Raw genomic sequence first — 12,383 nt, 5'->3', positions numbered from 1 at the left:
AAAAAATGAAAGAAGACAAGTGAAAACTAGCCTGCTTCAGTCTGAATTCAGACAGTGTCCATTCTTCCTCCGGAGGCAAATTGTCTGCTTCATTATGAGTCCTTTGGGATTGTCTTGGATCATTGCATTGCTGAGAACAGCTAAGTCATTCATGGTTCTTCATTGTACAATGTTCTCCTGGTTCTATTCACTTCACTCAGCCTCAGTTCATACAAGTGTTTCCAGGTTTTTCTGAAGTCAGCCTACTCATCATTTCTTATAGCACAATAATACTCCATTACATTCATAGACCACCACTAGTTCAGCCATTCCCCAATTGATGGACATCCCCTCAATTTCCAGTTCTTTGCCACCACAAAAAGAGCTGCTATAAATATTTTTGTACAAATAGGTCTTTTTCCTTTAAAAAAATATCTCTTTGGGATATAGACCTAGGAGTGGTAATGCTGGATCACAATGTATGCACAGTTGTATAGCCCTTTGGGCATAGTTCTGAATTGCTCTCCAAAATGGTTGAATCAGTTCAACACACCACCAACAGTGCATTAGTGTTCCAGTTTTCCCATATCCCCTCCAACAACCAACATTGTCCTTTTTTTGTCATATTAGATATTCTGAAAAGTGCATTTCTCTAATCAATAGTGATTTAGAGCATTTTTATGACTATGGATAGCTTTGATTTCTTTGTCTAAAAACTGCCCTTTCATAATCCTTTGATCATTTATCAACGGGGAATGACTTGCATTTTTATAAATTTGACTCAATTCTCTATATAGTTGGAAAATGAGGCCTTTATGAGAGATACTTGCTGCAAAATTTTTTTTCCCAGTTGAGAAGGCATTTTTCAAAGCCTGCTCAAAGCAGAGGCAAGAGGAGGCATGGGTGGGATCCGGTGGCCTCATGCTGCACATCCAAGCTTGCTCGTTCTTTCCCCCATCGCTCAATTCTGCAGATTTCTCCAGCGGGGTGGCCTCCTTTCCCATCCCGGGAGTGGCAGCTGCCCTTATGCCTCTTTCTTCCTACCCACCGATTTTGCCAGAAGATCTCACCTTCAAAGACTACACCAGCAGCCCCTGGCAGGTGGCAGCTCGCATCTCAGAGGCCTAGCCTTTGGAATGGGCTTCCTGAGAGGAAGCTGGGCTAGCCCAAAAGACATTCTGTACAATTTTTAATGCATCACTTTCAAACAAACACCAGAGAAATCCAAGAACCCAGCAGGGTTTTGATAGAGGTTTCAAAAATGTGGTTGCGTGGATTTTGTGAGGAATGATCAGTGCGGGCAGTCTCCACAGTCTGTGCCTTTGATTGATACACAATGACAGGATGTCCTTGGCATTGGCTGGAGAAGGAATGGAGGATTTTAAGAGAGAAAGCTTTTATTTTAAGAGAGAAAGCAGGGACGTTTCCTGGCATCAGAGTGGAGGGGGGTCCTGTTGGCCTGAATGCCAGGGCACAGGCTTTTTCTGAAGTGTTCCTCAGACCTCCACACCCCCACCCACCCAAAGCACAGGATGGGGCAGGGGAGGCAGGCCCAGAAGGATAGGTTATACAAAGAGGGAGAAGTTAGCGGCTGTATTTTCAAATGGTCTCTGGCACCGTGCCATAAAGTTACACTAGGAGCCTTCACTGACAGACCCAGATGCACTCAGTGGATCATGGTCTTTTCCTTCACACTGAGCCATCATCCACCCCTACAGGGGGCCAGCATTTGAAACAAGGTGTCTCCCCCACCTTTCTGGTGTCCTGGGGCCCCTTGGCAGTCCAGGGTAGGGAAGCCCTTCCCAGGATGTTTTTAAACACATTAAATAAAATGCACAGGCTTACCAAAGGAACTCTGGGATGGCCTGAACTGTCTGACTTTGGCAGTGACACCCCATTAGGAAGAGCAAACTGAGTAAGGTCTGCTTTCACGGGCCCTTTGTAAATGCTTGTTGGGGGATTCCAAAGCAGAAGTCTAAGAAAATTATCTAAATCAAAGTGCCCCGTTTAGAGCTCTGGGCCTGAAGTCAGGAGGGCCTGAGTTTAAATGTGGCCTCAGACATTTCCTTGCTAGGGGACTCTGGGTCAGTCACTTCACCTATGCCTGCCTCAGTTTCCTCAGCTGTAAAGTGGGGATATGAATAACAACGCATACTTTGTAGTGAAGATCCAATGAGCTCTTGTCTGTAAAGCCCTTTGTAGACCTTACAGAACTATGTCCATGCTAGCTATTAATTTCCCACATCTCCAGTCACCCTTGCTCCAGAGCAGCCTGGTATGTGGGTGCCACAACAAGCAATGAATTTGGATTGGTCTGAACCCAGGTTCAAGTCCCATCTATAAGAGTTCCTGGTTTTGTAAGAAATGACAAGCAGTATGAATTCAGAAAAACCTGGAAAGACTTACATGAGCTGATGCATAGCAGAGAAAACAGAACCAGGAGTAACAGCGACATTGTAGCAATGATCAGCTGTGAATAACTAAGCTCTTCTCAGTGATACAATGATCCAAGATAACCCCAAAGGGAGTTCATGATGAAGCATGCTCTCTGCCTCCAGAGAAAGAACTGATGCTGTCTGAATACAGACTGAAGTAGGCTATTGTTCACTTTCTTTCTTTCATTTTTCTTTTATTCAAATCTTCTTGTACAAAACAACTAATGTGGAAATGTTTTACATGATTGCACATGCATAACCTAAATCAGATTACTTACTGTCACAGGGAGGGGGGAGAGGATAGACTTTGGAACTCAAAACTTCAAATAAAAATTTTAGAAAATTTGGGGAAAAGAATTCCTGGTTTTCTGATCATGGATGAGTCACTGCCTGTCACTCAGGGACATCCAGGGAAGTCCTTTGTGCACCAAAAAGTGCTTCCAGAAGGCATGCATTAGGACTCTGGTCTCTGGATGTCAGCCAGTCACCAATCAGTCAGTCAATGCTTTTCAGCACCTCCAATGTACCAGACCCCGTGTATAAGTGCTGGGCAAAGCTACAGTGATGGCCAACAGCAGTGGCTTCTCTGCCCTGCCCATGGCAGGCTTCCACCCTCACCACCAATGGCCCCCAACCCAATGGTTTTAGAGACTGACTCAGTGCAGCCCCAGACTGCATCCTACCTGAAGTCACCCTGCTTCGTCCAGGTCCTTTCTGCAGGGCAATAGGGCGCCGTGGTTTCCAACACTGTGATCTCAACCCCTTTGGTTTTATTGCCATATCTATTGCTGACCCGACACTCCCAGGATCCTGTGGCATCAGTGCCAATGCTGGAGAGAGTGAGCTCCCTGAAAGGAATGAATGACCAAGACATCAATGAGACACCCAGCTTACCCAGAGGCATGCACAGATATGGCCATGCTCACACTGAAGGGTGGCAGGGCCAGGCCCAGGGGACAGAGGCTTAATTGGGGACCCCTCTCAGAGGGGGCCTTCAAAGTGTAAAGGAAGCTGCACACCCTGCACCCTGGATGAACAGGCCACCTGCAGGTTGTCCCACGGCTGGCAACCTTGGCCATATGCTCATCATGCCTGGGGAGGGGGGGTACTTCCAAAGTGCAGGCCATTGGTGCCACTGGGGGAGGGGCGGCAATGATCCAATATGCCCATCACCACTGCTGGGCACATAAAGGGTGCCCTTCTCAATGAGGAGTATAGAGTGACTTTCTTACTCTGAACCCCGGCACAAAAAGTTCCCATCGGCCTGAGCAGTTGGTTAATGTGCCCAAACAGTCATTAAGCACCTCTTCTGGGCATGGCAACATGCTTCATAGCAAGGATTTTGAAAAATGAAATAATGGTGTCTGCCATCAGGAAGCTTACAGTCACTAAGAGATGGGCCTGAACCAACAGAGATTTTGGTGTCATCTAGGCCATGGAAACCAAGAGGGCCAAGAACCTGCAAACATCCCATAATCACCTGCACATTCTCAGAATACAACCAATTGATCAAAACCAATAGAAAAAAGGTCTGAACTCAGAGCTTTGGGCTTGTCTGGGATTGGGGGATGATTCTTGGCAAAGAAATAGGGACAGCCTCCTCTGGGGTGTAGGTCCATGACCCCTCAAGATGAGACTGGTTACACTTCACCTGTCTGACACAGTTTTATTTTAATTATCTCAAAGGGAAGGGGAAATGTGTGGCAATTGGTCCTGTCTCTATCTTGTTTGTACATGGTGGGTGGCTTGATATCTCCCCCATTAGACTGAGGGCTTCTTTCTTTGCCTCTTCAGTGATGGGCACAATGCCTGGCACATAGTAAATACTTAATAAATGCTCATTGACTGACTGACCAAGTTGTCTGAAGACAACAGGACATAGCTTTGACCTTCTCCAGACGTTCACATGACAACCCAGTCAGCACAGGATCCAAGAGCAGTGGGTAGTAACTGAAGGACACGTTATCTAGATAAGTGAGAGGAATCACTGATCCCAGGCATCAAGTCTCTGTCCAAGGAAGGCTCTGCCCCAATGGAATTCCTCCCTCTGGTGGCCATACCTGAAATGGGCCATGTTTGAGATGCTCCAGTTAAGGCACCTGGGATTCTGGCCAAAGAGGGGCGAGGACACCCAACCTCAGTGGCTTATCCCCAAAATATCATGAAGATTAAAGACCACTAGAGTAAATGAAAAGTCTGGTACCAAAAATATGGCTGTAAATGATAATTCTGGGTAAGGGGAATCTAGGGTGGGACCTCTAAGTGGAGAGAAAACCTGCACACCTGCAAAAACCCCTTGGCTGTGACAGGCAATTTCTTGAAATGAAAGTCTTTTCCAGATAATGCAGAATTTAGGCTATAAAGAAATTGAATGAAATAGAGTATGACAGCCCTGTGTTAATTCCTGGGGCCCCTGCTCTGCCTGCATTCTCGCCAAACCAACCTGAGAAAATCCTGGCTACAAATTTGTCTGAGATTCTGGCAAGAATCATTGTAAAGTTTCCAACATCTGATTTCATTTTGGACAGGTTTTGTTCTAGTTCTGCAGAACTTCACATAATTCAGTGGCTTCAATGGAAAGACTGAGATATTTGCAGTCCATAGAGACCTGTGCTCAAAATCTGCCTCTGACATTCACTGGCCATCTGGCCATGGACTAGCCAATTCATCCTTGGAAGCCACCATTTCTTCATCTGTGCAGTGGGAAGAATACCTCTGTTACCCTCAGGAATCTTTTTTTCCCTGGACCAAATGATGTAAGACATGAGCAGTGATGGACAAACTTGAAATCATTATGTAAATGTCAGCTGAAGTCATCACAGATCTCGCACCACTGCCAACCCCACTTGACCCCATCCCCATCATCATTTCTCACAAAGCTGATATGAGGAGCAAGAGCGATTGTATACATAAAGCTCTTTGTTAATGTTGTAAGTTCTTACCATAGTTCTCAACCAAGGAAACCACTTTAGCCTTATGGGAAAGATACCAGATTGGTGGGATAAGATCTTAATAGGAAAATAGAATAACATACTCAAAAGACACACCATAGGCACAAAGGTAGGACCACAGGTATCATTGTAAGTTAGGAAAATGTAGTATGTGAGGAAACCCAGGAACCAGGGGGAAATACTGTGAGTCACACCTGGGGGAATATCCATGAAGGAAAAACAGTAGTGACATTATAATTGGAGGGTAGGGGAGGTGGTTGGGATGTGTGAGGCAAGAGAAGACTTTGGAATAGCTGTTTTAGAGTGGACTACAGAATCAATCAGGGAAAATGAAATTATTGCCATGCAGTGGTGAGGTCCCAGCTGGCATTAGATAACAGAAAACTGCAATGAACTTCATTTCTAGAGATATATAGCTTTATCTGGGGGCATGCAGAAAGAAGGAGGATTATGGGGGTAATGCAGGGTTGGGGTTTGAGAAAGTGTAACAAAGGGTGGATAAGGGTGAGTAGTTGATAGCATGCAGTTCAACCATTGGACCCCAGCATCCAGACTGGGAAGAGTGGGAAGGGAGGACAGATGAAGAGTGATGGATTAGAGGATAGGGAGGCAAGGAGGCACTGAAGGTCACATGGAGGAAGGAGAATAGATTGAGACTGCATGGGATAGAAGAAGACATTAAAGTTTAGGAGAGTGTGGCTGGAGAAATTCTAAAGTCAGGACCTTAAGATTGTTGGATCCTAGATCTGGGAGGAAACTTAGAGGTCATCTAGTGCAAGCCTCTAATTTTACAGATGAAGAAACTGAGTCTCAAAGACATTAGATGACTTATCCTAGGTAACACACTTAGTGAGACAGTTTGATTTGAACTTGAATCCTGCACCACTTTGGAGAACAAAGGCATGACTATCTCTTTCTGTGGCTATGGTGAAGTAAAGATGGAGGTCGAGGGGATTTAGAGGTTGATGAACTGGAAAGTCAAGGGGTTCCAGGAAACTTTGACATGGATGTGGAGGGCCCCAAGAATAAAAGCAGAGTTGGAGGTGTAAACCAGTTACTGAACAGGGGGAAAGGGACCTGTGAATTGGCAGGGAACCGCAAGAATGATTTGTACTGGGGGATACAGAGGATGTAGTGGACATCAGAGGAAGAGGACTGCCAAGTGATGATCACAAGGAGATAGCCTAGGAGGAGACAGGAATAAGAAGAATGTTTCCTCCTCCTTGCTAGCTTTTTTTCTTTTGGGAGTGGAGATGTCTAAGAGAAAGAACAGCCAGTCTTGGAGAAGGTAGCCTAGGATGCAGTGTCTTTTAGGGAAAAACAGATCCTATCAATGCCAGCTGCTCTCTTCACCACCACCAGCATTGCCACCAGCAGAAGGACTCTTTGTAGTATCATTGCAAACCTCCTTGGTCCAGAGGATCCCTTTTCCAGTGCAGATCCCAAGCCCTCCATATTGTCTCATCCCATATAATCCTTGTCTATTTCTATAAGTCTTCCATAGAAGGTCAGAGGCTGTTCTCTGGTACTAACTCTTGCTGAATTCCTCTTCCTGGAGAAGATGACAACACTTTCCAGAGCATGGAGAGGGTCTGATCAGTTCTGCTGCTGCTGGTGATATAGCCACCTTCAATGGAAAACCTTGTTTGATTCCCCCCCACATTGCCAATGTTCTCCCTCCACAAACTGTCTTGAATGTATTTATGTAATATTAGTATATGCAGAATTACATATCTATTATGTTCAACTACCATTATTGCTGTTGCCAGTGACATTTGTTGTTTTATTCTCATTGAAAACAGCCTGTCTGGTAGTGGTTCTGATTGTGACATATGTACTAAACAGAATGTTAATGAAGATTTAAGGTGCCTCCCCCAAAATGATTTTTCAGGGACTGAAAACATTTTAGACATGAGGACATGCTGCAGAATTAAAGAATTAGCCATTTGGTTCAAGTCAGATGGGAAAGGAATCCCTATAATTCCGCACCCAGCAAGTGGCTTCTCCCACAGATTCTATGGATGATGTTACTGAACCTTGAAGAGGCAATAAAATTTTGAATTTATAGTTTAACTGTCACATGAGCAATCTGCAGAAAAAGTGTAATTTTAATTGTAATCTATGAAGAGACTAAAAGTTTAATTATTGTTCTAGAGAATTACCTGTCATATCTGGAAAGGAATTGTGAGGGGAGAAAAAGAGCTTTTTTTCCTTTCTAAGAGGACCGAATCTGACCTTTGTACCCAGAATAAATAAGAAAAGGATTCTTGAAAAGAGACATTAATTGCTATCCTGAGTGAACCAATGGCCAGGCTGTGAAAAGAATTGAGGAGATAGCAGGGGAAGGGATGGTTAGGGTGATGCTGATGGTCATCTTTTTAATCATTAAAACCTTATAAATATACCTGTTTTATTTGCTCAATTGTAAGTCAATTGTACAGCCAGTAACTTGGATGTCAAATTTAAGTAGAAGAAATTAAGGGCCTGATATCTGGAAAGATGAACAACTATTTATGAGAAAAGAGGTTTCTCCAGTTTATCACATAAGTAGTATTTAATCAGCTGGGGCAGGGGCTCAGGGATAATTGATTAATTAATGAATGACTCTGGGTTGTACCTCCCAGAAGAAAACGTAAATTGTGTAAGGCAAAAACCACAAGGTCACTAGCACTTGAAAGGAAGGAGGGACAAAACCAGGAGTGAGCTTTGCAGAAAGGGATGGAGATGGGTTCCTCAGTTTTGCCTGGGGTCCCTCCTAGGGATAACTGCCCCTCCAGAGACAAGGAAAGGCATTTCCATTTGAACAGTTCTGTGCTTAGAGTCAGAAGTGGATGTATTCACCAAGAGGGAGGTGAAAGAACAGGACAGTATTAGGTCGAACCTGAGCCCATTGACTGCCAAGTGGCCCTTCCTTCCTCTACCCTCCCCTTGGTCCAATACTTTTTTAGAAACCTTCACCCGGAGGGTGAATACCTTGTCAGATGGGTTGTAGAGGGAAGGAAATGACTTTTGTGAAGCACCTACTATGTGCCAGGCACTTCACAGCCCCTGCCCTCAAGGAGACTGCATTCTAATTCAGGAAGATCACACATAAAAGAGAGGAAGTAGGGGAGGGGGAGGGGGAGGGGGAGGAAGTCATCCAGGGTCCGGCCATGATTTTGACCTCCAGAAGATCAGGGAGGGGGCTGAGAGGCCAACCTGGCCCCTTTGCAAAATGGAGGTTCCCAAAGGAACTCACCAATGGCAGAAGGGGCAGGTCTTGTGGAGAGCTATCCAGTGGAGAGAGAGAGCAGCCCCCACTGCATGCTAGGATGTTCTAGGACTGGGTGGCTCCCGGCTCTGAGGGAAGTTCCAGGATGAGATGATTCTGAAGTTCAGGAGGTAAACACTTGATCGGGGGATAGAGACCTTTCACTCTGAGATTCTGTGACTGTCCAAGGCAGGCCTGAGGGTCATTATTGGGCCAAACCTCCCTAGGGATGCAGGCAGTCTGGCTTTCAATCTCTTCCTCATGTCTCACACCATTCTTGTCCAGACTGACCACCGTCCTCTTCTCCTCATTTCTCACATCACTCTGGCCCAGGATGGTTCAGTTTCTGACAGTCTCAGAACCTCATGGCTCCCTGGGCAGGGCATGTGAAGAAGGGGGTCACTGTCCATATTGTCCAAGGCCCATCCGGCACCTTACTTTTCACATATCCTAGAATCCTAGGACTCCAACATATTCACAAATGTGAGACTTTTTGCCTTTTTTTTCTGTGTATGAGGCAAGACAAGGCAGCAGACAGTGATTTCCTGTTCCAAATGTGTAAAGGGTGTTTTGCTATTGCAAAATACAGATTTTGACACAACTCATTGTCAAGATAGAAATTCACAGCTGTCCGCAAGAGAAGCACATTTTCCCAGAGTCCTGATGTGGGCTCCCAGATCCTGGATTCTGGGTTGGGTCCTGAAAGAATTCTCAGAGGTCACTTAGAGCACAGATCATGGTCCTGGAGTGCTCAGCCTGAATGCTGGGCTGGGCCACCATGCCATCCTTCAGATTGTCACCTGGGCACTGAGCCTGCCTACCTGTCCAAAGACCCTCTGGGACAACAGGCACCATACTTCCCTCCCACTCCCTCAGGGATGGGCCAAGGGAAGACTCTTGCCATCCCAAAGGAAGGATGTGGATCTCCTGGCCAGAGATTGTCCTCGAGCCCTTAGAGAATGCTTCTGTGTTTCCCCTCACCCAGTTCTCAGGATGAACATGAAGCTAAACACCCTGGTCTGGAGGATCTGGTGTGCAGCACCACCCAGGCCTCCTTTGAAGAGGGCTGTCACTGGTCATACCAGTCTTCTTGGTCACTTGCATGCCTTCCTTAGATGGGCCTATGGCCACCTGTCGGCAGTACTGGGGACATGCGTGGCTGGGGACCCATTCTTCTGCTGGGTGCTTTCTTCCTTAGGACATAGCCCTAAGCCAAGAGACAGAGCACAATGTTGTCACAGAGGTCTGGACATGACTGACAGTCAGCCCTGGGAGGACCCAGGAAACCAACTTCAGAGCTGCCCAGGCAGACACTGGATGGAGAGCTTGGGGTGTGCTAAGGAAGAAGGCCCTGCATCTCAAACACCATCTCAATTGATTCAACTCAATCATTTCTGACTCTCTCTCTGTCTCCATCCCCAGGCTGTCTCTGTCTGTGCTTCTATCCATGTCTCAGTCTTCATGTCCATTCCCCTACCCCATCTCCTTCCATTCTCTCTGGTTCTAGACTCCCTGGATAAAGAGTACAGGAGTGTGTGTGTGAGTGTGTGTGTGTGTGTGTGTGTGTGTGTGTGTTGTAACTTTATTCTTCCTTTGCCAATAAGCTCTTCCAAAACTCAGGTGGCCTGGGGGTGGACACACAGTGAGGGGCAAGGGGAGGCAAGTCAACGCTAAAGCCAGAAGCATCCTGAGTGAGGTACAGGAGCCAGTGAACAAAGGGACTGGAGGACTCTGAACACTAGGCTGGCCCAGAGCTTTAAGTCAGCAGCCAGGAATGTCTGCCTCCCAGGGATCCAGGACAAGTCACACAAAGAGGAGGATGAGAGGCTGGGTGTAGGGGATGCACCTGGGCAGCCTAGGGTCCTCCCTGCCCCCACAGGCATCCAGCCCAAGCCCATCCCTCTCTCCTGGCTTCCCCAGAACCATAGGTCCCCTGGAGCCCTATCCTTTGGGTCTTGGGGCTAGGGTGGGGGTGGGTGGTCCTGGTGCTCTGGGAATGAGCTTGGTTGGGTCTTTCTGGGGCTCTGATGGTCCTGGCAGAGCAAAGCCACCTGGTCCAGTTTCTGTGGGACCCAGACCTGATGTCCGGTTTGTCTGGAGGCGGCTTTGGTTCTTTGCCAGCAGAAACAACTGCACTCTCTGTCATACCTTATCTTGTCTCCGTTTCAGCTTCCGTGCCAACACCATGACACCTTAATGTGGGTGACCCAGTCTGCGGCTGAGGGGTGGAGGGATCCCAGAGGGGGCTTTGGAAACAAGTCTGACAGCCCACCCTCTGCTGCTCCTGTGATGCCCAGAACCCCGGGACCCCTTTCAGAGGGGCATGAGCAGACTTGGTGCCCAGCTCCTCATGATCAGCCTTTCATTCTTCCATGGTAAAATGGCCCAGGCCACTGGTTACCTTTCTTCATGATTGATTAAGGCTGCTCAAGGGAGAATCCAAGGAAATGGGGGCACATGAGTGAGGGTAACCCTGGGACAAGCCCAGGATTCTTCATTAAACCATTTAGTGCCCCTGGCATTGTAAGAAAAAGATCTGCGCTTGGGTCTTGGGGTACCAGATATCTGAGATGCAAACTTGGTGGCTCCCTGGAATAGCATCAGGTTTCTCTGTTCTTCATCCCTGGGCCATTGGCTTCTCACTCATCTGTCTCTGCTTCCTGCTCATTGGTGTATCTCCAACAGAATTGGTGGTCACAATGGGTAATAGGCAAAAATGGTGAAATGATGAAGTTCATTGAAGATGGAGAGTCCAGGGACCAAGAAGACAGGGTGCGGGACACTGCCTGAACCCAAAGTCATTTTCACTTCAGGGGATCTGAAACCCTCATCACAATTCATCCCATCTTTTCAAAATTCAGGAAATAGTATATTCATTATTAATACATCATCAAATGAGACAATATATGTAAAGTGCCCTGTGAATTTTAAAGCACCATAAACGTCAGCTATTAATGGAGTTTATTTAGCAACATTGCTTTAGAAATTTGATCGGTTCAGTGCAGACGGTGCATTTGCCAAAAAAGGCGGTGTGGAAAACATGTTATTTTGGTTTCCAGAAGAAAGCCTTTGTCTACCAAACAAAACCATCCTGGTGAACTTCATGTGGCCAGTGTCAGAATTGTAACAAATGAGTTTCCAATCCAAAATTTCCCTGCTGATTCAGGAGAAGTCCTAATCTCCTTATGACAATTCTTGATCATTTGATTACGTGCCCCTGGGACTAGGCTGAGTTCAATCACCATGCTAATTAATTTTCAGCTGAAATCATTTGTCAAATTTAGAGTTCAGATGTTTTAAACCACTGGAAACAGAAGGTCACCCAAGCTACAGGTAAAATCTCTGGTGTTCTCCATAAATCTCAAGCTAAGCATGTGAAAGTGACTAAGCTGAACCAGAGAAGAAGGCACTCTAACTCCTGTCTTATTTCTAAAGTAGAGCCAGGCCAGCAGGGCTGAGATGCTTTGGCAGATGTGAGAACTCCACCAGGGAATCACAATTCCTGTCCAGCCCGTCCAGCCCATACAGCCTGTCTGTGACCAGCCATGCTTCCTTATGGGGCCCCCCTTAGGCCCTGGAAAAATTCTTCATTGCTAATAAGTGGTCGTTGACTCATACCCTTCATGAGCCTCCCCATTGCACTTGAGATGAGCCACGGCACTCCAAGAGGAGTCCCAGAGTCCCCCCAGCTGCCACACCCCTGAGAAAGCACAGATTGGTGAAGGCAATGGAGGTGGGGCCAGGCAGGGGTTCCAGTAGGCCGGAATA

The 12,383-nt window shown here is 46.5% G+C and overlaps 1 protein-coding gene across 3 annotated transcripts in view; it reads right to left on the bottom strand.

The window, feature by feature from the left end:
• The window catches only part of ADGRA1 (adhesion G protein-coupled receptor A1), a 300,070-nt gene that overhangs the window by 150,799 nt on the left and 136,888 nt on the right, over window positions 1-12,383 (bottom strand). For all 3 annotated transcript variants that reach the window (XM_027840488.1, XM_027840489.1, XM_027840490.1), the window contains one exon: window positions 3,098-3,262. In XM_027840488.1, coding sequence (XP_027696289.1) covers window positions 3,098-3,262 — 165 coding nt within the window. The remainder of the gene's footprint in view (window positions 1-3,097; window positions 3,263-12,383) is intronic.

The sequence above is a fragment of the Vombatus ursinus genome, unplaced genomic scaffold (genome assembly GCF_900497805.2).
Source record: "Vombatus ursinus unplaced genomic scaffold, bare-nosed wombat genome assembly UNPS02014845.1, whole genome shotgun sequence".
Classification (NCBI taxonomy): domain Eukaryota; kingdom Metazoa; phylum Chordata; class Mammalia; order Diprotodontia; family Vombatidae; genus Vombatus; species Vombatus ursinus.
The sequence above is the reverse complement of the archived record's forward strand: the minus strand, read 5'-3'. Positions and strand labels throughout refer to the sequence as shown.